Consider the following 25,573-nt stretch of genomic DNA (forward strand, 5'->3'; position numbering starts at 1 on the left):
ATGACCGTTGTATTTTATACCTTGGTGTTAACTTGTTGATCAAGTGTAGGAAGACTGATGTATCTATTTATTATTGAGTTATTCTTTGTGATTATAGATATATTGTATAGGGAACATGTTATCCTTATGGCGATCCAAGGTTGAGGTAGTGTTCGACCTTCCCTAGGTTGTGGTGCCGGTATGTCACGTGTGGGACCCACAAGACGGGGAGTGTCATACTTTAGTGGTATCAAAGCCCTTGGTTATGGGATTTAGGTTTAGGTTTAGATAGTATAATCTAGATCTAGAGTTAGTTCCTCGATTGGGTCAGAAAATGTAATTCTTTGCCTTTGTAACTAGTGGACCCAGTATCTTCTTCATATAGTACTACATGTAAAAGCTATTTCTAAAAGTTTTCTTGTGTTTTTATTCAGTAAAATGCCAGCACAATGTTCACATGCTCATCGTGAGAGAGTTACTTCCCCCGCTATTGCTACACCACAATTTCAGAGTGGTACAAGGTGAGGAGAACCATGCCTGCCCTCATCACCATTGCCACCTAGGCAGGAGGCCAGTTCAGGGCGTGATCCTATCGTGGCAGCTTCTATGTATGCCCCTGAGGTTCAAGGAACTACTCAAGTGCCTAGTTCTATTCCAAATCCTAAAGTACTGGAAGCCTTCAAGGCTCACTAGGGCAACCAAGGGAAGGCAGCCTACTTACTAGGAGTATCAAGACTTCTTGGAGTATTAGAAGATCTTTGGGGGATAGGCTTAGATAGTTCCAACACCAGTACCAATTGTTCAGCATGCACCGGTAGACATCAGTGGACCCAGTCAAACCCTAGCCTTGTCCAAACTCCTGAAGGAAGCCCGACAGCTTGGATGTGGTTCTTTTGATGGTGCCAATGATGTCATGATTGCTAAGGAATAGATCAAGAGGGTAATTGCCACCTTTGATGATATGTGTTTAGGTGCTAAGATGAGACTCAACATATCCACCACATTGTTAGAGACTTGATTACAGATTTGGTGGGAAAGTTTAACAACCAATCCTTTCACAGGTCACTTGGTCTGAATTTATGTGAGAATTTGATAATGAGTATTACACTCAGTTCCACTGTGATCAGAAAAAGCATGAATTCATGAGACTAGTTCAGGGGAACAAGATTTTTATAGAATATGAGATAGAGTTGAAGGATTTGGCTAGTGTTTTTTTCAGAGTTAGCACTTACGGAGGAAGTCTTTGATCTAAGTTTGAGGTTGGTTTGAAATCGGGCATTAGAGAAAGAATGACAGTCACAAGTAAGTAAAGCTTCAAGGAGGTGGTACAGTTAGCCTTGAGGGCAGAGTTACTGGTTAGAGAAGGCAAGCAAGTTAGGGAGAATATTGCTAAGAGAAGAAGTTTGGAGATGGATCAACCATCTAAGTAGAGTTAGAGTGATGGTTCATCTAAGGGCACATCTATATCAAGCTCTGTGAGATCTCCACCATCTCAGAGTGGTGACTAGCAAAGGTTTACACACTCTGACAGTGCTCCTAGTGTTAGAGGAACCGAAGCTAGCAACTAGTGCCGAAACTATGGAAAGTCACATAAAGGGCAGTGCCTAGCTTCTCCAAAATGCTTTCCATTGTGGTCAGACTAGACATTTGAGATCAACATGTCTAGAGTTGGGATAGGGTGGGTCTACACTCCCATCTCAGGACCATCCTAGCCAGTCCAAGGGTACACAGCCAGCAGTATTAACCATAGTTATAACCAAATCAGGAGCTGAAAGAAACACTTCTCAGCCAGGTCCCCAACGACCATAAACCAAAGCTCAAACCCGTGTTTTTGCCATGACGGAGAAAAAGGCTGAGGGTAGGCCTAATGTGATCACAGGTATGCTACCCATTTTTCACTATGACGCTTATGAATTGATTTATTCTGGGTGCCAAATGGTGCATCTTCTTCCTTATGGTATTAGATTTATAGCAAACTCCATCTCTTTGTCATGCCGATGGTGCACCTTCTTCCTTATGTTGTGAGTTCCTAATACAAACTCCTCTTGGCAAGGAGGTAGTCAAAAGTTTAAGTGTATAGGGAGTGCCATATGCTAGTCATTGGAGTAGCCTTAATAGCGGGCTTGATTCCTTTGGAGATCAAGGATTTTTATGCCATCCTTGGAATGGATTTGTAGATAGGCATCATGCATCCATTGATTATTTCAAGAAGGAAGTGACTTTTACTAGGTGCTTAGGACCCATAGTGGTGTCGAAGGATGTGAGAAGGACTTTGCCTTTGTGTTTGATTTCATCCTTGAAAGTTAGGAAATTGGTGAGCAATGGTTATTCTATATTTTTGGCACATGTGGTGGATACAAGGGTTGGGAAGCTAGCTATAGAGAAGGTTTCAAGTAGTGGATGAGTTTCCCAATGATTTTCCTTGAAGAACTGCTAAGTTTTCCACCATACAGAGAGATGGAGTTTGCTATAGATCTAATACCTAGTATGACTCTTATTTCTATACCACCCTACCGGAAGGCACCAGCAAAGCTAAGAGAGTTAAAGAATTAGCTGCAAGATCTTGTAGACAAGGTTTCGTATGACCAAGTGTATCACACTAGGATTTACTAGTTTTCTTTGTGAAGAAGAAGGATGGATCATTGAGATTATGTATAGAGCTACCAGCAATTGAATCAAGTGACAATCAAGAACAAGTATCCCATTGGCTAGGATTAATGATTTGTTTGATCAGTTGAAGGAAACAAGGGTGATCTCTAAGATTAACTTGCAGTCCGGGTATCATCAGTTGAAGATTAAGTCAGAAGATGTTCCAAAGATGCCATTTCGGATCCTTTCATGACCATTATGGGTTTTTGGTGATGCCTCTTGGTCTGACCAATGCCCCTGCAACCTTCATGGACTTAATGAATAGGATGTTCAGGCCTTATTTAGACAAGTTTGTCATTGTGTTCATCGATGACATTTTGTTGTGTTCAGCTTCGAATGAGGAGCATGCTCAATGTAAACTCTCCTGAAGAGGCAGTTGTTTGCTAAGTTTTCCAAGTGTGACTTTTGGCTTTATGAAGTGGGGTTTCTTAGCCATTTAGTGTTATTAGAAGGGATGTTTGTCGATCCAAAGAAGATGTAAGCCATTGTTATTTGGCCTTGTGGGTTATTATAGATGATTTGTTGAAGGGTTCTCTTTGATTGCTTTATCATTGTCGAAGTTAACTCGCAAGGAAAAGAAGTTTACTTGGAATGATGAGAGTGAAAAGAGCTTTCAGACATCAGCTCCAATGCTTACATTGCCAGAAAGTAGGAAGGAGTTTGTAGTCTATAGTGATGCTTCACGGTAAGGTTTAGGTTGCGTGTTTATGTAAGAAGGGAAGGTGGTAGTCTATGATTCTAGATAACTGAAGTAGCATGAGTTGAATTATCCCACCCATGATTGGGAATTGGCAGTGGTGGTCTTTGCTTTGAAGATTTGGAGGCATTACCTTGTTGGAGAAAGGTGTTGGATTTTCACAAACCATAAAAGCTTGAAGTATCTTTTCACCCAAAAAGAATGTAATTGAGGCAATGGCAAGGTTGGAGTTGATAACAGATTATGATTTTATCATAGACTACCATCCAGGAAAAGCCAATGTTGTAGCTGATGCTATGAGTAGGAAGTCTACTTTAGTATCTTCATTTAGGGTGTCCTATTTGCAATCACTTTTAGCAATAAAGGAGTTGAGAATAGAACTCGAGACTGAAGATAGTGGAGCATTGGTAGCTAGCTTTGTGCTGAGACCTTCACTATTGGAGCGTATTAAGGAACTTCAGATCACTAATGAAGAGTTTGTGCAAGAAGTGTAGAAATTGCAAGTAGAAGAATCTAATGAGTTCAGATTGAGGGAGGATGGTATCTTAGAGTTTTGAGGCCGTGTCTGTGTTCCAACGAATTCAAAACTCAAGAAAGCTATCTTGGAAGAAGCTCATTCTTCAACATATGCAATTTTTCCAAGAAGTATGAAGATGTATAGAACAATCAAGGAGAACTATTGGTGGTCAGGGATGAAGAGAGAGATAACAGAGTGTTAGGCTAAGTTCCTAGTGTGTCAACAAGTCATGGCAGACCACCAGAGACCATCAAGACTCCTACAACCTCTTTCCAATCATAGAATGGAAGTGGGAGCATGTGATGATGGATTTTGTGGTTGGTTTACCATGAACATCTCGTGGTTATGATGTAGTGTGGGTGATAGTGGACAGTTTGACAAAGTCAGCACATTTCTTGGCCGTTCATACTAAGTATTCTTTGGAGAAATTGGCAAAGTTGTGCATTGAGAAGATAGTGAAGTTGCGTGGGGTGCCAGTTCTTAATAGTTTCAAATGGAGATCTCATATTCACTTATCGTTTGTTGGCCAAGGTTTCAGGAGGCTTTAGGTAACTTTGAAATTCAGCATTTGCTTATCATCCTAAGATAGATGGTTAGTCATAGAGGGTCATTTAGACCTTTGAGGACATGTTAAGAGCTTGTGTTATAAATTTCCAAGGGGGTTGGGATCAACACCTAGTATTGGTGGAGTTTGCCTACAACAACAATTTCAGACAAGCATTGGTATGGCTCCATATGAAGCTTTGTATGGAAGGAAGTGTAGAACTCCTCTTTTTTGGGATGAAGTGGGAGAAAGGAAGCTTGGAGTATGGAGTTGATTGATCGAATGTAAAAGTGATTAAAGACAGATTAAAAGTAGCTCAGGACCTGCAAAAGAGTTATGTTGACAACCATAAATGATTCTTGGAGTTCGAGGTTGGGAATAGAGTATTCTTCAAAATCTCTTTATGAAAGGAGTAATTCAGTTTTGAGGTAGGGGAAAGTTGAATCCTTGGTATATAGGTCCATTTTTTAGACTAGAGAGGATTGGGCCAGTGACATATCGTTTAGAATTACCAACTGGGTTAGAGAAGATCCATAATGTGTTTCGTGTGTCCATGCTATAGAAGTATGTCCCCGACCCTTCTCATTGTCTTAAGGCACTATCGGAGGAGTTAAGAGAAGATTTCAAGTTTGAAGTGCAACCAGTGAAGATTCTTTATCACCAAGTGAAAGCTCTTCGATGAAAAGTCATTCTTATGGTAAAAGTGCTTTGGAGGAATGATGTTGTAGAAGAGGTTACTTAGGAACCAGAAGAAGTGTTGAAGAACAAGTACATTCTTTTGTTTGAGGATAGAGGTATGCTAAAATTTTGAGGCTGAAATTTCTTTAAGTAGGGTAGGATGTGGTAGTTTGACTCTTTTCCTAGTTCTCTTTCATTTTATTCTTGAATAAAACTTGTGGGCTTAAGTTCCTTTGTGTTTCCTCTTGACTTATGACATTAGTTAAGGTCTTTAGGAAGGTTAAAAAGTGTGGGAAAAACCATTAAAAAGGGTAAAGCTGGCCAAGCCTTGCTAGCACTTGCTGTGCCCGCAAGGGGAATGTTTTCGGGTCTTCATGGCCTCCCTTGTGGCCTAGAGGGAGCCCGTGAAGCCATCCCGAGAAGCCTTGTGGCATCTCTTGCACCCACAAGGCTGCCCACGAGCCAATCGCGGGCTAGGCCTATTTAAGGCCCTTTCTTGAAGATTCTAGGCTTTTCTTTGAGCCCTTTTTCCTCTTCATCATCCTCCTCCTCTAGAATCACCTTTCCCTCTCCCCAAAGTCATCATCTTTGGCCTCCAAATAAATAATGAAGTGGAGATCTTTCTCCTCCTCTCTTGTAGAAAAGGTTCCTTAGGATCTTGAGAAGTTTGGTGATAAGTTGGTTTTTCTTCTTCTTGTCCTTCTTCCTTTTCTCTCCTCTATCCTTGTTGAGTTTCTTTGTGATTTATGGTGGAAAATCTTTGGTTTTGTTTGGATTTCAAGTTTAGAAAGAAGTTTAAAGTTGTAAAACATTGTTTTGGTGAAGGATTGAGAGAGATCTTTTATCTCCTATGTTAGAATTACTGTACCACCAAACCAAGTTTGATTTTTTTTTATTTGCTTGTTAGTTTTGAGGGTTGTGAGAGTTTCATTCTTGAAGAATCTTCTAGATGAGTTGTTTAGCAAACCCTAGAAGCAATTTTTTTTCCATTTTGAGCATTTTCCTTCATTCTTGTTGGTTAAGTTATTGTTAATGGTTGTTCCTTGTGTTGGTTGTTTAATTACTTCTAGGAGGTGAAACTTCAAGCAAGGGAAACAAGCATCTAGAGTAGTAACACTGGAGTTTATAGCTCGCCAAGATAGTTGTAAATTTATACTTGCTAAAAGGAGAAAATATGTAAGAAAGAGAAGCCTTAGTTGCCACAAATAGTACAAATGAAAGATGCACAATAACATGGTACAAGAAACTTGGACACATGTCAAAGCAAGGAATGAAGATTCTTGTAGAAAACAATCTACTTTCAAGTCTCACATAAGTAACACTACTCTTTTGTGAGCATTGCATTGTGAGCCAGCAACATCGACTCAAGTTTAACACATCTAATTCTATAGCAAAGCAATTCTAGAATTGGCTCACTTTGATGTGTGGCAAATACCAGCTATGTCCCTTGGGGGAGCAAATTACTTTGTGTCATTTGTTGATAATTATGCTAGGAGATGTTGGATATATCTGATCAAGAGGAATGTAGATGTGTTTTAAGTCTACAAATTTTACAAAGAGTGGGTGGAACTTGAATCTAGTGAGAAGATCAAGTGCTTAAGGACAAATAATGGAGGAGAATACATTGGCAAAATATTTGATGAATTCTGCAAGTAAAAAGGCATTAAAAGGCAGTTTAGTACACCATACACTCCTCAACAAAATGGAGTGAAGAATGGATGAATAAGACTCTATTGGAAAGAATAAGAACAATTATGGGAGCTGCAGGTCTAGATGAGAACTTTTGGGGTAGAAGCAATCAACACTGCTTGTTATGTGGTGCATCGGGTCCCCTACAATTGAGTTCAAGACACCGATGAAGTTGTGGACTGGTAAGCCAATTAACTATTTAAACCTTCATATATTTGGAAGTCCTGTGTATGTAATGTACAATACCAAAGAAACTACAAAATTGTACCTCAAAATTTAGAAAATGCATATTCTTAGGATATGTTGATGGAGTTAAGGGGTACCGCCTATGGGACCCAACTGCCTACAAGGTTGTAATCAGCAGGGATGTTATCTTCATAAAAGATAAAGAGCAAGAGATAGAAGTAGTGATAGCACTTCAAAGAAAGCACATAGGCTACAACTATACAAGTAGAAAAGAAGCTAAAGCTACACTAGAGCACGAGATACAAGAGCCACTTGAATATGAAACTCTAGAAGTTTAGTGCTCAACTCACACAAGGAAGATACCAAGTTGTCATTCTGATTATATTATAGAGGGTAATATTCCATATTGTCTTCTAACTGAGGATGGAAAGCCATCAATTCTTCAAGAAGCACTAAATAATTCATATGCATCTAAGATGATGAAAGCAATGCAAAAAAATAAAAATAAAAAAAAATAAAAAACTAAAGCATTTCATAAAAATAGGATATAAGAACTAGTTTGATTACCACAAGGGCGAAAATTTATTGTCAATAAATGCGTCAACAAAATCAACCGCAATAGTGATGATCAAATAGATCATTATCAAGTTACATTGGTGGTGAAAGGATATGCTCAGAAGGAAGGAATTGACTTTAACAAAATATTTTCACCTATGGTTCAACTCATAACAGTTCAAGTAGTCTTGGTGATGTGTGCTACATTTGACTTGCAGCTTGAGCCATTAGATGTCAAAAATAAATTTCTTCATGGAGATCTTAAAGTAAAGATTTACATACTTCAGCCATAAGTATTTGAAGAAAATGGTAAAGAGAACTTAGTTTCCAAGTTAAGCAAATCTCTGTATAGTCTAAATAAGTGTTAAGATGTTGGCGCAAGGGACTTGATTCCTTTATCATAAGCTTTGGATAGAACAGATTCAATTTAGACCACTGTACATATATCAAGTGGTTTGAAGAAAAAAATTTTGTCTTCTTGTTGTTTTATGTTGATGACATATTCGTAACAGACTCTAACAAAAATTAAATCAAGGAATTAAAGGCACAATTGGCCAAGGAGTTTGAAATGAAGGACTTGGAACTATAAAACAATATTCTAGGGATGCAAATTCATCAAGAAAGAGACAATAGGAATATTTGGATTTCTCAGAACAATTATCAAAAGAAGATTTTTTGACTTTTCAACATGCAAGACTGTAAGCCAATTTCTATCCCACTTCCTATTAATTTCAAGTTATCCTCAAGTATGTGTCATAGCAATAAAGAAGAGACGATGAAGTTGTCTCGAGTACCATATGCATCAATAGTGGGAAACTAATGTTTTCCATAATTTTTACAAGACCAAATATTACACATGCAGTGGAAGTGGTGAGTCAGTACATGGCGATTTCGGCGAGAACATTGGAATACTGTTAGAGGATTTTAAGATATATATAAAGGAAACATCAGATGTTGCATTATGTTATGGGGAATCAGAGTTTATTGTCAGTAGATATGTTAATGTTGATTATCTAGGTGATCTCGATAAAATCAAATCCATTACAAGATATGGGTTCACACTAGCAAGAGGTGCTGTGAGGTGGGTTTCAAAACTACAGTCGATTGTGGAAATGCCAATGATGGAAGCAGAGTATTTGGTAGCTACACACAATAGAACATTACTCTATATTGTGATAACTAGAGTGCTTTGTATCTTTCAAGGAATCTCGCATGTTATTCAAAGATAAAACATATCAGAGTCCAGTACCACTTCGTTTATGAGAAAATGGAAGAAGGAATAGTGGACATGTAGAAAATTGTTACTTAGGATAATTTAGCAGACTTTATGACAAAATCAATTAACACTAACAAATTCAAAAGGTGTCGATTCTCCTATGGTCTGAGAAAGACGTAATCAACATCAAGTGGTAAGATAGAAAGAATGGTGCAAAGATTTGATTATCTTTCAATCAAGTCTTCAAGTGGGAGAATTGTTAGTCAGAAACAACCCATCAAAATTATGGCTTGCTGTGGTATTTGATGGCAATTGTAAAAATGTCAAAAGCTGTGGCTTGGGTTGGTGAAGTGTGTAGTACGTAAGCACACATTTTCCTTTCTAAAAAGAAGTGAGAGATGAAGCTCTAAGATCATCACAACCAAAGTGAATGAGAGAGTGAGAGTGAAGAAGTGGGAGAGAGAAAATAGAAGAGTGGGAGGAAATAAAAATATTTTTTAAGAGTTAGTATATTCTCCTACTATAAGAGGGAGTACTGATTTTTATTATTATTATTATTAGAGAGCGTTTGTAACTCATAAAATTTTTCCTATATAATAAATTCTTCTATTATTATAGATGATTTTTACCCTAATTATTTAGGGGTTTTCACATAATATCCGTGTGTTTTTTATTTTTCAGCATTATTTTTATTTTTTTTTGCTATGACTGGTTATGGGTTGGGATACCCCAACCCGGCGAGTCGACTCACCGGGTCACTTGGGTTGGACCAACTTTTTTTTAAAATTCTAAAAAGCAAAATAATAAATTTACAACCACTAAGATTCGAACCTAAGACCTCCTAATCCTTCAAACATCTTAACCACTTAGCTAAACAATTTTTTGATAAATTAAGAAAACTGAGAAACTAAAAACATATTCTAAAAAGAATATAAAATTATTTTTCACTTTCTTTTTAATTATACATACCCCTTTGCATCCCATTATTTTACATTTAGTGTCAAGTTATTTACTTTAATTGTTATTAGCAACAATTATACAAAAATAGCTATTACTCACTATTTTTGTTTGTTACTCAACATTATAATCTATTTTTTTATATGTATTACTTATCTTCATTATTAATATTATTTTAAAAAATACAAAACACATAATGTCATCGATGTGTAATTGTATAACCGTATTGTTAATTTAAAACTATAATCTTTTATACACAATTTTGTGTATTTCTAAATATGATATTAACTAAAATCATAATACTCACTAAAATCATGATGAATAAATAATTAATTTTAAATTTTGTTCCAATGTAATTTATAATTTTTTTATTTATCTCTGTTAACATGATATTTCAAAGAAAAAAAATCTAAATTAGGATAAAAATATTCATTAAAAACTATTAATATTTATAAAATTTTTCTAGATTTATCACTTTTTATATTCTAGAATAATGTATTTAACAAGATAAATTAATAATTATAAATTTAATTATTATGATTTATTTGGAATTATGTTAAATTTTTTGAAATTTTTTCAATGGGAAAAATTACTGTTTACCTCTTAGGAATTTCAAATCTTCCCAAACAGACCCTACATGTTTTGAATATCCCGGGCAACCCTTCAGTTATTGTTTCACTTGATTTTTGCCCCCTGTAGGTCACTCAGGCATTGTCCATGTTCTAAAATTCCTTTCTTTGCCCTTGAAATTGGTGGGGAAAAACCATCCAATCACATCATGTCAAACCTTTTTGCATTCTTTTTCATTTTCTCAAACAAAGTTTGGAAGACTCATCACCTTAGATTGTTGGAGTTTTCAATTCCTTCACATTTGATCTGTTCGATTCGAGTTCCTGCGGTTGCCGATAAGGTGAGAATTTCTTCCTTGCCCTCACTATGATCATCTTGCGAGAGAGAGTAACAATTTATAAAAATGCAGGTATATTATGGATAGTTTTTGTGCTATTGCTAGATACAACGGGGAGGGACGATGTGCTAGCATTCACGACATTGACTTCTTTTGAATCAGTGTTAGCAGAGATATGTGTGCGATGGGGTCTCAATGTTTCCCGTGTCAGGGTGAAGTTTGTCACACCCGATGGATATAAAATGGTTTGTCCGATAGAAAACAAGGTTAACTTCCAGCGCATGTATCACATTTACTCCCTCTTCAAATGCATTGCAATCGATCTTCTAGTTGAGACAGATGATGTGCCATTGTCTCATCCTACTGAAAACGATTTATTCTCATTGTAAAGTTCTTCTCCTTTATGTTTTATGTTTACATAGTTGTAGAAGTTAATTATTGCTAAATTATCCCAGTTTCAGCTTAAAAGTAAATGTTTTCACTTATATAATCCAGTTTTCGCTTAAAAAATATGTTTCCACATTAAACAAAGCAAAACTTATGGTTTTGCTTTGTTATCCATTTCCCATTCCAGTTTCCAGTTTAAAGTTATCCAGTTTCCCTTTAAAAATGTTCTTTTCCGCATAAATTTTTTTATTTCCATTTAAAATTTATATTTTTCCATTTAAAGTTTCTAGTTCTCATTTAAACTTTTATGTTTCCGCTTAAAATATTGATGTTTTCCGCTTAAACTGAAGTGGTGGTAGGAGTTTGGATTCTTCGAGCGTATCTGTTCCACCTCATGACGACCCTGATGGTGTGGCATGCCTTCCTTCCTCGTCAGATCAATTTGAGGTGTTGTTGTTGGATATCGAATAACATTTTCTAGGTGTTGACAATTTCAAAGACACGCTTCGAAATTTTACAATCAAAGGGAATTTTAACTTCAAACTCATAAAGAATTAAAAACAACGGGTGACAGTAGAATGCGCTGTCGTTGGTTGTCCATGGCGCCTTCATGCATCAAAGTAATATGATAAGAATGCTTTCAAAATCAAAGATAATGCACCTAGCGCACACTTGGGGTGGTGGAATTGGATCGGTGTCATATCCGAAAGTGTCCAAAAAATGGATAAGCGTACGAGTTATTCAGAAGCTTAAGGACTAGCCCTTTGTACAAGGCCATTGACATTCAGAAGGACATGTTATGGGAACCTAGTGTCCACATTCCATACAAGCAAGCTTGGATGGGTAAAGAGTATGCCCGGGTGATCCTCAATGGCAGTGACATCTCCAGCAATGATTTGTTACTTTGGTATGTGGATAAGGTGATTGAGACAAACCTCGGCAACATTGCGATTGTGGAAAGAGACGGTGAGCGTTTTAAACGTGCATTCTTCTCTTTTCATGTGTGTACCATTGGATTCAAGAGGGTTTGCAGGCCGTTGTTGTTCCTCGATGGTACCCACCTCCTTGGAAAGTATTAGGTACTCTATTGGGTGCCACAGGCAAAGATGGAAACAATGGTTTTTCTCCACATCACCTTCAGTATTGTCAACAACTAGACCAATGCCAATTGGACGTAGTTTATTTCAAAGTTAGGTGATGCTTTATATGATGAAGGAGATTATAAAGAGATAGTTACATTTGTGTCGGACAAGTCTAAGGGCCTTATCAACGCCATTGCAAAGGTCTTCCTTTCTTCCCCACATGCATACTGCCTTCGATACTTGGAGGCCAATTTTATAAAAGCCAATGTTAGATTTGGGAAGGCATTGAAGGATGAGTGTTGGTCCATATACTTTCATATTGCATGGGCATCCACGGCTAAAGAATTTGATAATTCCGTGAATGGACTACGTAGGCCACATAAGCCTATCACTGGTTGATTCATAAATCAGATATTTTACATTAGTCAAATTATTTGTTCAGAGGTGAACATTGGGGTGAGATATATTAAAATGTTACAGAGTCATTCAATGTGTGGATCAAAGAAACTCGACATTTACTAGTGACAAAAATGGTTGACTCCATACGGTATTTGAATATTGATTTTATTTAACGCTTAAAAATGGTTCTTATGCTTTAAACTTGTTTGTTTCTGATTAAATAATGTTGTTTATGTTTAACTATAAAGGTAATCACTTAATATCTTTTCTTATTGTTTAAAAATGTTTATTTCTGATTAAATTTCAGTGTCTTAGCTTAATAGTGTTTACGTATACATCTTCAACGTCATACAAGTTCAAGCTGATGCACATGTTATGTACCCGCCATGAGCAAGCAAACAAATAAGAGACCTACTTATGCCCTGACATACATTCGAAGATAGAGGTACTTGTTGCGAAAAGCTGAAATCTTCATGTTAGTCACTGTATCGATGATCGTTATGAAATGATTGACGAGTGCAGCAACTCCATAGATCTATTGGGCAAAACTTGCTCATGTCGCAAGTAGCAAGTTTATGGTATCCCGTGCAAACACGCTTGCACTGCAATAATGCAAACAGACATCAACGTTCATCAATTTATTAGTAGCTACTTCACCGTCAACAATTATAAATTGGTGTATAAGGAAGCTATTTTCCACATACCCGACTATGACAAGCCTATGGACGATAATTGAGAACTATGTTTGTGTTCGCCTATCAAGAGAAGGCCACCTGAGTGTCCTAGATGGAAAAGGATCCACTCACAAGCGTCTGAGGTCCGCAAGTTACGTTACAGCCGCTGCCACGCGTCATGTCACAATCGTAGATCTTGCAATGAAACTGTCGCCGACTAGGCATTGCAAATATACACAAATTTAAATAGAGAAAAACTTATTTACTTGTAAATCTTTGATTTTTAAACAGAGACTTTATCTCTTAAACATTTTACTTAAACATTTTGAGCAACATAAACTGAATATCTTATCTTAAACATATAAGCATTATCTTAACAGTAAAGGGATTATGTTAAAGAAAAACATTGATATTTAACTAGAGACAGTTATATTTAATCAAAGAAAGTGATAGTTAAACATAAACGCTGATTATTAAAAGGGAACACTGAACATTAAACAGAAACAATGATATTTAAATAGAGAACACACTGTTTTCAATGTAAATATAAAAAGTTAAACAGAAACATTGAAAGTTAAACAAAGACTGGCAAGCATATAGACAAGCATACTGCATTAAACAAAACTGTTTTACATTTCAAAACAATATTACTTCTGTTTCCCCAGTCGAAGAATCACTTTTCTCAGTGATGCCGACTGGGCTCCCTTCCATAAGTAAGCGGGCAACATATTTTAATCTCAAATAAGTGATGTACGTTTGCAGTAGCCATAGCTTTTCATCGACAAGTAACTATTTGATAAACTGCATGACATAGATGGCGCAGTCAATAGTGCCTCACTTTTGTCTTAGGGTGTCACCGTCATGAATTAATGGATATGATATAGTCACGTTCTCGCCGAACTCCATATCAACACAATAGTCAAATAGTATCGGCTGTCATGATATACAATTTGAGGTTAGAATCCCGATTAAGAAACTACTATTTATCAAAGAACTTACCATGTTATTGGCATCTCTGTCGTACTCCTCACTTTGGGATGAAGAATAATGCATGTATTCTTATTTGTCGTTATCAAGAACCAGCACATCGAAATGGCCATTCATGATTATTGGGAGGATGACTATATCAACATCATGTAGGTTACACGTGGCATCTCCGATCATAGTGAGAGTCATGTCACACGCGTCTTTCTGTGTGGACATAATTAGTGCTAGTAGTCGCGTGATGGAGGTGCGCTTCTTATACAGATATGGTACTCTTCAGCGACTTCTGAATTATGCATACAAACGCATCCATAACATTGTCTGTCACTATGTCCTTCCCCTCTAGCATCATGAATAGGCTGGCTCGTGTAGTACTGACATAATCATTCTTCCAAACGATAGTCTTGAGGTTAAACAGTAATAGATATAGCTAACTGAAAACACAAATAGTTAAGTGGAAACTATATATATTTAAACGATAATGTAAATATTTAAATAGAAATTAACAATGTTAAACGGTCAGTCATATGGTTAAATAAAAAAATTCATATTTAAACGGAAACTACTTATCTTAAATGTTAACACATATATTTAAATTATAACATAAAAACTTCATACTTACGATTCTATCCAGCAGTTTAGGAAGATCCTTATTATCTCCTACTCGAATTTGTCAAGACGCGCGTGTCCGGGGTAGCTTTTCTTCTTGGGAAGAAAGTCCTTCCGCACTTCTTCATATTGTTGGTTGGCAAAGACCATACTATCAACGTTAGCATTAATCGTTGTTTTTTTGTTGATGTTTCCTTGACCCTCATTAGTAGCATCTTTGGGTTCATCACCGTGTGTTGTTAACGGATGTTGGTGTTCTGTGATTGCTGTCTCGTGTTGTTGTGGGATTGTGTCTTCCTTCGATGCTGCAATATCATCTGCTAGTTCACTGAGATTGGGATTTCTTTGGCCATAGAGTCAATAATCCTGTCAAGATCGGGCATGACGACATTATCAACGCAGACACATCCTTTTGCTGCTTTAGTGTTGTTGAGGGATTGTGTTTACCTTCGATGCGGTACAGTCATCAGCTAGTTCCACTAAGACAAGGGATTTCTTTAGCAATAGTCTCAATGATCCCATCAAGATCGGGCATGCCTATATTATCATCCGGAGACACATCCTTTGAAGGTTAGTCCACTACGGGTGGAGCTTCTATTGGGGTAATTTTCTCAGAGGCTGCCATTGTAGTTGGCCGATCAACCAGCCGATGGTGCTGCTATTGTTTCATCATCAGCCGGTGGAAGGAGAGACATTATTGTTTTTCTTCTTTCACAAGCCTCTTCAAACGTGGTCCTCTTTTAATGACCATCCCAATAATGTCCTCGTCGTCAAAATTTGAGGCCATCCCACTTACGTCGTTAGTAATCGCCGGGGCTACCTCGGCTACGTCCGTGCCTGGTACTTCATTTATTTATAGGGGCATAGCATTCGATTGTAACCATCCTTTTAATGCCTCAATACGAGCAACAAGCTGGAGGAACTCAATTATCAATATCTGGCACGCCTGAAGCAGTCGTGTAGTAACATCATCTCTTATTGCTATTGGGGGGCTGTTGCAGCCTGGGGACTGTTTCAGTCAAGGGCCTGTTGCCGTCGGAGGGGGTGTTGATGTTGGGCGTAGTAGTAGTCCTTGTCCGGCGCCAAGAAATGCGTGCATGAGTTGGGCTTGAAGATGGAGGAACGACGTCGAGTGCACCTTGAAAAGGTTGGCCTATTTATCTTTTCTTCGAGCCAGTGGTTTGGGAGCAATAGCATCCCCTCGGTGGGTGGCCCGAACAAAGATTTCTTCATCCACATTCACTGTGACCAATTCAGGAAACTAACATTTGTAAACAACACAATCTTAGTGAAATCATTCAACTAAAACAATAACAAATGTTTTTAAATAGTAAACTCATATATTTAAACGATATCCAATATACTTAAACAACAAACCACAAGGTTAAATACTAAAGCATATGTTTTAAATAGAAACTACTATTGTTAAACGATAACAGCAATCCATACAATTCTAACACATTATTCATGATTTATTACCACATTTTTTGAGAGATGACAACATGGTTCTTATCAACGCTTGCTTCCGATAACTATTTTCATTGTAACTACAACATCCTTAGGGTTTTGCCAAAACATAGCTTCTTTCCGGTGCCGGTCAGCTAGTAAAACCAGATGTTCGTTACACCGAGAAACCTTTAAGGTACCCCATGTTGGTCTTTCATCTCAGCCATCTTGCTTTCACTCAAGCGGCCACTTATGGAACATCCTCCATAAGCTACTTATGCATTGCTGCGCCTATGCGTATCGTCCCCATGCCAGGTAGATCATCGACATTATCAGTGATCCAATTCTGAACAGAGCATGAGGTATTTAGGAAGAGGGTTGTACCCATGAGGTACACCATTAGGAGTTTGACAAAATTTTCTTATTCTCCCCTCTGCCGAACAAGTTTCTTAAGTGTTCTCTTAATGGAGTCTCTGTGTCTCTCATAGGTTTTTGATAAATTCTTCTCTTCAAAATCTGATTGTGTTTTCTTCTTCTGAAATATGACTACGTCTCCATCACATCGCTGACCAAGAATGAGAGCCACATCTTCAGGCCTGAAACTCACCAAGCTTGCCCTGATCTTGAATTTGTTGGTGCAGTCATCGTACCCTTGCAACAAAGAATCAAGAAGGGCCCTCTCTTGGAATACAGGTTCTAGTTTAGTGAATGCTGCAAACGGTGTTCTTAGAATAATCTCCCAGTGTCGTCCACTCATGTGAACTTTCAATTCAGCCACAGTCTCCACTACCGGTATTAAGTAGAATCGCCCATTAACTAGGTTTACCGCCATAATCACAACCCTGCGACAATAACAATACATTAAGCAATATTCAAAACATCTTAAGCGAAAAGATATGTTTTTAAATAGAAACCTCAATTCTTAAACAGAAACATCACTTCATAAACAGATACCTCATTTTTTAAACAGAAACCACAATTTTTAAATGGAAACATCATTTTTTAAACTAAAGCTCATTTCTTAAACAGAAACCTCATTTCCAAAACTGCAACCATATCAAATTAAAGGGGAAACATACATTATAAACTTTACACAGCATAACAATTGAAAATCTCTTTCAATCGTGTACGCAGACGAAAATAAAAAACAAAACAATACCATAGCTGAGAAATCTCCCTACAGACTTCAATATCATCCAATAAAAACAAAACCATAAAACAAAACAGAAAAGTATCTCTTTCTAACAGAATAGTTTATAAACAAAACCATAATCACAACTTCTTAAATAGAGTCCACCTCGGCTCAATACTTTACACTACAAACTGATGAAATGCCGAATACTTGAGCGAGACTTCCCCTTTGAGACACTGGCGGAAAGAGAAATTCTATTTCTACAGAGGATGTCCAGGCAGAGACAACTTCGGAAAAGGGAAAAGTTGAAGAGGCGAAGAGAGAAAAAAAAATAACCGGGGCCAGTAATGGTTGTCTCTTGGGATTACCCTAAAAAGAAAAAGCCCACTTCCTCTCAAACAGGAAAAATGATTGCAACCAAGGGCATTTTGGTCAAACCATGTCTCACCACCACAACTTCCCATACAAGGGCAAATTTCTTCCAGAAAATTCAAAACTAACTTTGTTAACCACTCTTACATGCTTTGGGGATTTGAAAATAATTATGTTTAAAAAGGAAGGGGTGTTTAGGGATACACAATTTTATGGGGTTGTGTTTGTGCATATTGCAAACTTAGAGAGTGTTTTTAGCAATTTTCAGTTTTTTCAAACTATATTTAATTTTTGGGTGAAAAAATTCAACAATGTACTTGTGAAAGTTTGAACTCATAACCTTAAGGATAAATTAATAACAACACTACCTTAACCAACTCAACTACAAATGATGATATTCTTTTACTAAAAGATCTAAACACTAAAAAACTTTTATGGTATGCAATTTTAGTCCCACATCGGCTAATCCATAGAAAGCAACATGATAACCTTCTACAAAATTAACACGGATTTTGGCCCGGACAGCCGGTTATGAGAGGAGGCCCCAGCCAGATACGGCCACCCTCTATGGGTGACTCGGACCAGTTGGACCTGATGGATCCGGTTAACCGACCGGTGCCCACCTCTAGGCAGAGATGCTCGGTGACTGTACCAGAGAGAAAGGAGAAAATGAGATGATGAGAATATAACTAAGGTTGGAGTATACAAAATTAAGGATTTAGTGATCACCGTGAAACTTCCCTAGCAATGCATGGTCACTTTGAAACAATGGATGCCATGTTATTTTATTATTTTTTGAAACATAATTTATAATATATTTTCGAAACATAATTGATCAAATTATGACAAACTTTAGGACAGTACTTGACATTAGTGGTGTCAAACGGGCCGTGTTGGCCCGGGCATGAGTTGGCACGAGTTGCGTGCTTGGCCCAAGTGCAGTGCTACAGATGCGTGCTGCAGGGCCCAAAGCACTGCGTGCTAGGCTAAGGGTTTGCGACCAGGGCTGAGCACGGCTACTGTGGTCTGCTTTGAGCCAATATGGCCCTAGATCGCTAAATGCAAGTTTTTTCCATTTTTTTTTAATTTTTTCGTATATTTTTTGTTTTTTAGTCAATAAGGCATTTAGTTATATGTTTTTGAATTATAGGATATTTTTTAAATTTTTTTTTTAGCAAATTTAGGGTATTTTTTATATTTTTAGGGTTTAAAATAAAAAATATAAATATAATATAACTCAGGGCACGCCACGTCTTTCGGGTCGACCTTGAGTGGTTGGCGGGCCGTCTGACACGATCTAGACGCAGCCAGAGACGATAGTCGTGGACTATATGGGCCCAGATTGTGCCGACCCTTTTGACACCACTACTTGACATTTTAAAATTTATATGACGACAAAGATTTATAAAAGAGAATAACTTTTCTTATATTAATTAAATCAAAATTTATTAAATTACAAATATAAGTTTCTTCCAAATTAAATACAATCACCAAACTAAAAACCTTGTCAGTGAAGTTATTCTTATTCCCAACCCAACACGGAACGTGACAACAAAGAACAAATTGATGACATAGGACATTATTAAGCAAAAACATCATGACGAAGAATAATTAGGATTAGAGTGGGCAAAGGAATGGAAAGAGGGTGAGTCCTGTTGGTGGGCACATACTGTTTTTTCTCCAGTAAAACAAGGAGGCTATGTTTTGACTTGAATGCTAAAAAGAAATTAATTAATTAATTAATTTTTTTTTTTCTTTTTTGACAAAACACGTATCAAGGGCCGGCACATGAGAAGTGCCAGCACAAATTCAACAATATATGTATTTTTATATTTTATGAGCTGATTTATATAGAGAATCTAATGTCAATAACCTATATAATAATTGGTAAAAAAATAATAATTGCATTGGAAAATGATTTGTTAGCACAAGTCATGTGAAATGCCCAATAATATAATTCTTTATTATTAAATGTTTTTTAAATAAAAATGAAATAAACTATTTCAAATAATATTAATTTTAATTTATAGAATTAAATAATTGTTGCCAGGAAATATTGAAAAATTAGAGTAAGATAAAAGTTGCACATTTTAAGGCAAAGTTGCTAAATTGATTAACTGGTAAAGTCAAATTAACATTTTTTGAGTTTATATCCGCATCAGGTCCATCTCCATTCCGACATATAATTATATTTTTTTTACTTCCCCTCTAAAAAGTTGCATAATTTTGGGCAAAATTGCTGAATTGATTAACTGGTAAAGTCAAATTAAAATTTTTTGAGTTTATATCCGGTATCATGTCCATCTCCATTCCTACATATAATTATATTTTTTTTACTTCCCTCTCTGCAAGTAAAAAAATTTTAAAAATATTTTAAAAGCTATTACAATTTTCTTGATTCTTACTTGGCAAAGTCATGTCACACCAACTATTTATTCTTTCAAAATGTTTTTTTAAGGTCAAGTGGTGGTTGACATAGGAATGTAAAGGCCATATGAAATTTTCTTCTAAAGACATCCATATGACATAGGATGTCTCCTATGCCACACAAATAGGATGCTACATCAGCCATTCATATTCACCTTGGCGTTTAACAATTTCAAAAATTACAAATTAATGGCCATTTTCCAATGTCATTTGTAATGGCCATATTCCAATGTCAATAGCATATTAATGGTCATATATTCCAATGTCAATACCATAGCAACCATATTTTTATTTATTTATTTATTTAAAAAAAATTCAAGAAGTCACCATATACACACTAACACTAGCACTCAACCATGTTTTGGGAGCTAGCAGAACTGGCAACCTATCAAATAAGAGTTTTATATTTCATCACTAAACTATTGTAGCCGTGGTCATAGCAACTATAACGAGGTGGAGTGAACTTTAGATTGACATAATATATAGATTTTAATGCATATAAATATTTTTAATATACAAGCAACAAAATGAATTGTAACACAATATCACATGGATAGTAGGACACTTAAGTCTTTCAGCATCAAATTTCATAATAGATCCGTATTTCATCTATTTTTATCATCATCAATCATTTGTTTAGTGATTATTATTTTTTTTTGTTTGTTTGTTTTTTTTTTAATAAAGTGGATAAGCCACGAATTTATTAAAAGATCAAGAACAGCAAAAACAAACAACCAACACAAACAACACAAATTATTTTTGTTTGTTGTAATTAAATTTATATACTTAAATGTAAATTACATCACATTTATATTTTGAAAAGTAAAAAATTGACCTAAGTCCGAACATCAATTATAACCAAATATTTGTTAATAAACTACCATTATTTATATTGATGACTTAAAATCTATATATATATATAATTTATTGTAGAATATATGGTACATTTTGCCCTAAGTTTGAACAATGTTTAACCATGAGAATTTCCTTTGTTAAAAAGCAAAGAAAATAGTCAATGAATTTGGACTAATTTTCACAATATAATTCTTCCAGTGCTTTACCATTTATTATTCATAAAATTAAATTTTGTAACACTAGAACCTCTCAAATTATTTATTTTTATTAACTTCTAAAATCTCACCCCCTTAATTTCCTTTCTTTAATTTGGATTTCTAAAATTGTCAATATATTTACTTGAAGAAACTATAAATTGCTCTCATCCCGCATGGCTCACTCCATAATAGAAATATTATGTAATAGTCAATCCCTTCTTCATTAACTTCCATTTTTTGATCATATTAATTATAAAAAATAATTATTTTTTTCTAAATTATTTCCTTCATAATTGTTATATAAACCCTTGAAGTGAAAGAAAAAACGAATCAGATATACGAAGAGATGGTTGTAGGAACTCTGGAAGTGCTCCTTGTTGGAGCCAAGGGCCTTGAAGACACTGATTTTTTCAGTGAGTTTCTATTTCTTTCTTGTTTTTTTTTATCTTACTTTTTTTTATTATTGTTTTTCTTTTGTGATTGTACTTGTTTTGAGAAACATCAGTGAATTTTGTTTTTTATTTGGTTGTTTTTGGTCCATGTTGTATGACATCCTTTGATGATATATATATATATATATATAATATTTGTGAAGAAAAGTACACTTTGAGATTGGAAGGTTTTTATCTTTGCCTGTGATGAGTTTTTTGGAGAAAAGTGATGAGTTTGCTGTCGACAATTGTTTTTGAAGTTATTTGTTGCTATAGTTGTACTTATTTTGCAGCAGCATCTCAATTAATTTAGTTTATATTTCGTTCTTTTGGGTCAGGTTAATTTTGTGTTGTAAGATTATTTATTATTAAATGCCAGAAAGATTTCATTTTTGTTGGTATGATTTTTTTCTATGTGAAAAGAGTATTGTTTATTTATGCAAATTGAAATGGTTGTTAACTTGGTGAAATTTATGGCTTTTTATTCAATATTGAACTTTTAATTGTTTATCATTGAGTTTCTCTGAATCATGCAATGGTAACTAATTAATTTAATTTTAATGCAGAAAATAATCATCAATTACAGAAGTTTCAGAATTTTCATGGCTTATAAAGTTGTCTAGAAAAAAAAAAAGCTTTAGTTTTTATAATATTAATATTATAAGTTTCAGAATTTGCATGTTTGTTTATGAATTCTATTTTATTTGCCTATTGGATGTATAGGCAATATGGATGCATATGCTATTCTGATATGCCGTACACAAGAACAAAGAAGCAGCATCGCATCAGGTGTGCTACATTACCATTCTCTTTGTTTTGATGTCAACTTTGTAATGAAATAATCCTTGATTATTATTTCTTCTCTTGTTTTCGCTTTTTGGAGAATTGAAGTTGCATGTATTTTATAAAGTAGTTTTGATTAATTCATTTTCTGGAAATCACTCATATTGTTTTTAATTTAAGTAATGTTTAAACACACTTGTTCTGCGCTGTCAATTTTTAACAAATGAAATGTAGTTATATTATTTTCACTTGTTTGGTTTATTGATCCAGGTCAAGGAAGCAATCCTGAATGGAATGAGACCTTTATGTTCACTCTCTCTGACCATGTTTCGGAGCTCACGATCAAGCTTATGGATAGCGATACTTTTTCATCTGATGATTTTGTCGGCAAAGCTAAGTGAGTGTTAAATAACATGACAGTTTTCTGTGGTTAAATTTGAATATGTGGAACTTGTAAGATCATATGGGAGAACATAACAAACAAATTTTTACATAGCATTTTGCTTTTATATTTCAATTGTAAAATATATGCAGTAATATTTTCTTTATCTTGTGATTTTTAGAATTCCATTAGAACCATTGTTTATAGAGCGAATTCTACGACCAACAGTCTATAACGTGGTTAAGGATCAAGAATATCGCGGAGAAATTAAAGTTGGTCTCACATTCACCCCTACCTGTGAGGTATGCTATTTCATGAAGAAATCTATAAAAAAATATATATATATAATTATTAAACACTAAAACGTAAAAAAAATTTGGAACCAAGCAATTTGATAAATCAGGAATACTACAAGGTTGTCTGTGTTGGAAATTTAAGACTTAACTATTGACAGATATCTAATCATTTCTTGCATCGGAAATATTTTCAGGAATACAGTGATGAGAGTTACGGTGGTCGGAAAGAGTCTGAATGAGATAAATAAAGTGAGCGTGAGAAGATCATCAAGTACTTGATTATGAATGCCATTTTTATAAAAACCAGACTTTTGAATTATAGTGCAAGCGAATTAGTTTTGTTATATTTATCAATTTTCTTGAACTTTAGATGGTTGTTGATGTTGAGTTCATGATTTGCCTTATTTGAAGGAGACAACAATCATGAAATTTTAATGTAAAGATTGAATGTTGTTCATAGTAGTACTCCTGGTTATGTGTTTGTCTTTGCAATTTGAAAATTTTGGAAAATCATAAAACTACAATTTTAGAAATATATATATATATATATATATTGAATCTATCAACAGATGGTCATTTGGTATTAACATGAGCTTCATAAAAACATATAGGATCTTAATGGAGATATGTAGGGATTTTTTTCATACAATATGTGTGAAGTGGAGAGAATATCTGGAACTATCCTTTATTAATTACAGATATTCTTTTACACTCTCTTAGCACTATTACACCTCTTACTTATTTAATTCCTAACTCTTTCACTCTATGACACAACCTATAGCTTGTCAGTCACTTTTGAGGAGCAGACTTGTGTTATGTCTCAACAGCTCAAGATTTCAATGTCAAAAATCAAAATGATAGGACACTACTTCTCTGTTTGGATAAAAAAAGCTGCTTCCTATTTATTAACATTAAGTGAAATTGGACATGGAATTTAATTAATCAAGCTCTGGAAGATAGATCCACCTTACAGAGGTCATTTAATGAACTAGAAAAATATAACCCTCCCTGCTCTCAATTCCTTTGAGAGAAAACAGGACCTCTAATTCCCAGTATCAAGCTGGCCTCTCTTTCTCCGTTTCTTCTTTATTATGGATCTTGTTTGCAGGTATGATGAACTCTTGAAGCCTAGAACTTATCCTCCTTACCCTACTGCCTCTCCGACACGTGTCACTAACTTTTCCCTCTCCACTTAGAATCATGTGCTCTTTTCCTTTGTTGACCACATTGACTGCCAATGTAACAATGCCCGGCTCATAAGTTGTGACCTTGTCCTCAAGGTCAAGTGTGGGGTACTAAAGGATCAATTGAGCCACATCCTTCCATGGTGTGCCCTTTGATGCCATACCATGACAATGAACGCAGACTCTGGCAACTCTCCTATGCCCCCTTAACACCTTCCGGTTCTTTAAGATTACTGCTGGAAAACTAAGAGGACCTTGGGAAGAAGTCATGAAGGACAGTGGAACTGATGTGGTGGTAGGATCGCCCAAGCATGGCTTAAGAGGGACACATGGAATACTGGGTGGATCTTAGTACCTCCAGGTAGGTTCGATTTATACTCCACATCACCAATTCTCTGTAATACTTGGAAGGGGCCAAAATACTTCATGCTGAGTTTTTGCTCCAGGCAAAGCAACACTGCAGTCTAACGATATGGCTAAAGTTTAACAAAGACCCAATCACCTTCTTGAAATGTAACCTCAGTGCATTTGATATCAGGATAATGTTTCATGCGTACTTGCACCAGCAGGAGATTAACCTTTAATTGAGACAAAATTTTATGCCGATTGAGAAACCATTGGGAGACCATGGAAGGATCATCCACTATTTCATGATAACATAGTAATCTTGGGGGATCCAGTCCACAGACAACCGGAACGGGGTCATGGCTGCGCTTGTTTGATAAGAGGTGTTATACCCATATTCAGCCCAGTGTAATAGATCAACCCAATTCCCATGGTGTTCACTTACAAAATAGTGCAAATACATTTCCATACATTTGTTTAGAGCTTCGTTTGTCCATCTGATTATGTGTGGTAAGCGGTGGACATCTAAATGGAAGTGTCCATTTTGGAAAAGAGATGTTGCCAAAGTCAACTTGTGAACATTTTGTCTTGATCACAAATGATTGAGCAGGGAATGCATGAAGTTTGAAAACAAAATGGATGAACACCTTTTTAACTATTACATTGGAGAAGTCACTTTTTAATGGCATGAATTTTACCATATTTAGATAGCCTATCGATAACAACAAATATAATAGAATACCCCTTTAAACTCGACAGTCTGCAAATGAAGTCCATTGATATATCTTCCCTGATTTGGTGAGGAATCGGGAGTGGTTTTAACAAACCACTAAGGGGTGTATTTGAATGCTTAGCTTGTTGACAAACCATGCATCATTGAACAAATTGATGTACATCACCACTCATACCATTCCAATAGAATTGTTGAGCTATCTACATGAATGTTCTTAGAGACCTTACATGTCCACCCAATAGAGAATTATGGCAGTCTTATAACAATTGCTGCTTTAATTG

General features: G+C 35.8%; 1 protein-coding gene across 1 annotated transcript; it reads left to right on the forward strand.

The window, feature by feature from the left end:
• Nucleotides 1-21,296: 21,296 nt before the first annotated feature.
• On the forward strand, nucleotides 21,297-23,496 carry LOC120264535 (elicitor-responsive protein 3-like). The gene is made up of 6 exons (XM_039272357.1): nucleotides 21,297-21,339; nucleotides 21,453-21,551; nucleotides 22,293-22,358; nucleotides 22,623-22,749; nucleotides 22,916-23,036; nucleotides 23,225-23,496. Exons 1-6 carry the CDS (start codon nucleotides 21,312-21,314, stop codon nucleotides 23,267-23,269), a joined length of 486 nt encoding a protein of 161 aa, XP_039128291.1. The 5' UTR covers nucleotides 21,297-21,311; the 3' UTR covers nucleotides 23,270-23,496.
• The last annotated feature ends 2,077 nt before the right edge of the window (nucleotides 23,497-25,573 follow it).

Source organism: Dioscorea cayenensis, chromosome 1 (assembly GCF_009730915.1).
Source record: "Dioscorea cayenensis subsp. rotundata cultivar TDr96_F1 chromosome 1, TDr96_F1_v2_PseudoChromosome.rev07_lg8_w22 25.fasta, whole genome shotgun sequence".
Taxonomy (NCBI): domain Eukaryota; kingdom Viridiplantae; phylum Streptophyta; class Magnoliopsida; order Dioscoreales; family Dioscoreaceae; genus Dioscorea; species Dioscorea cayenensis.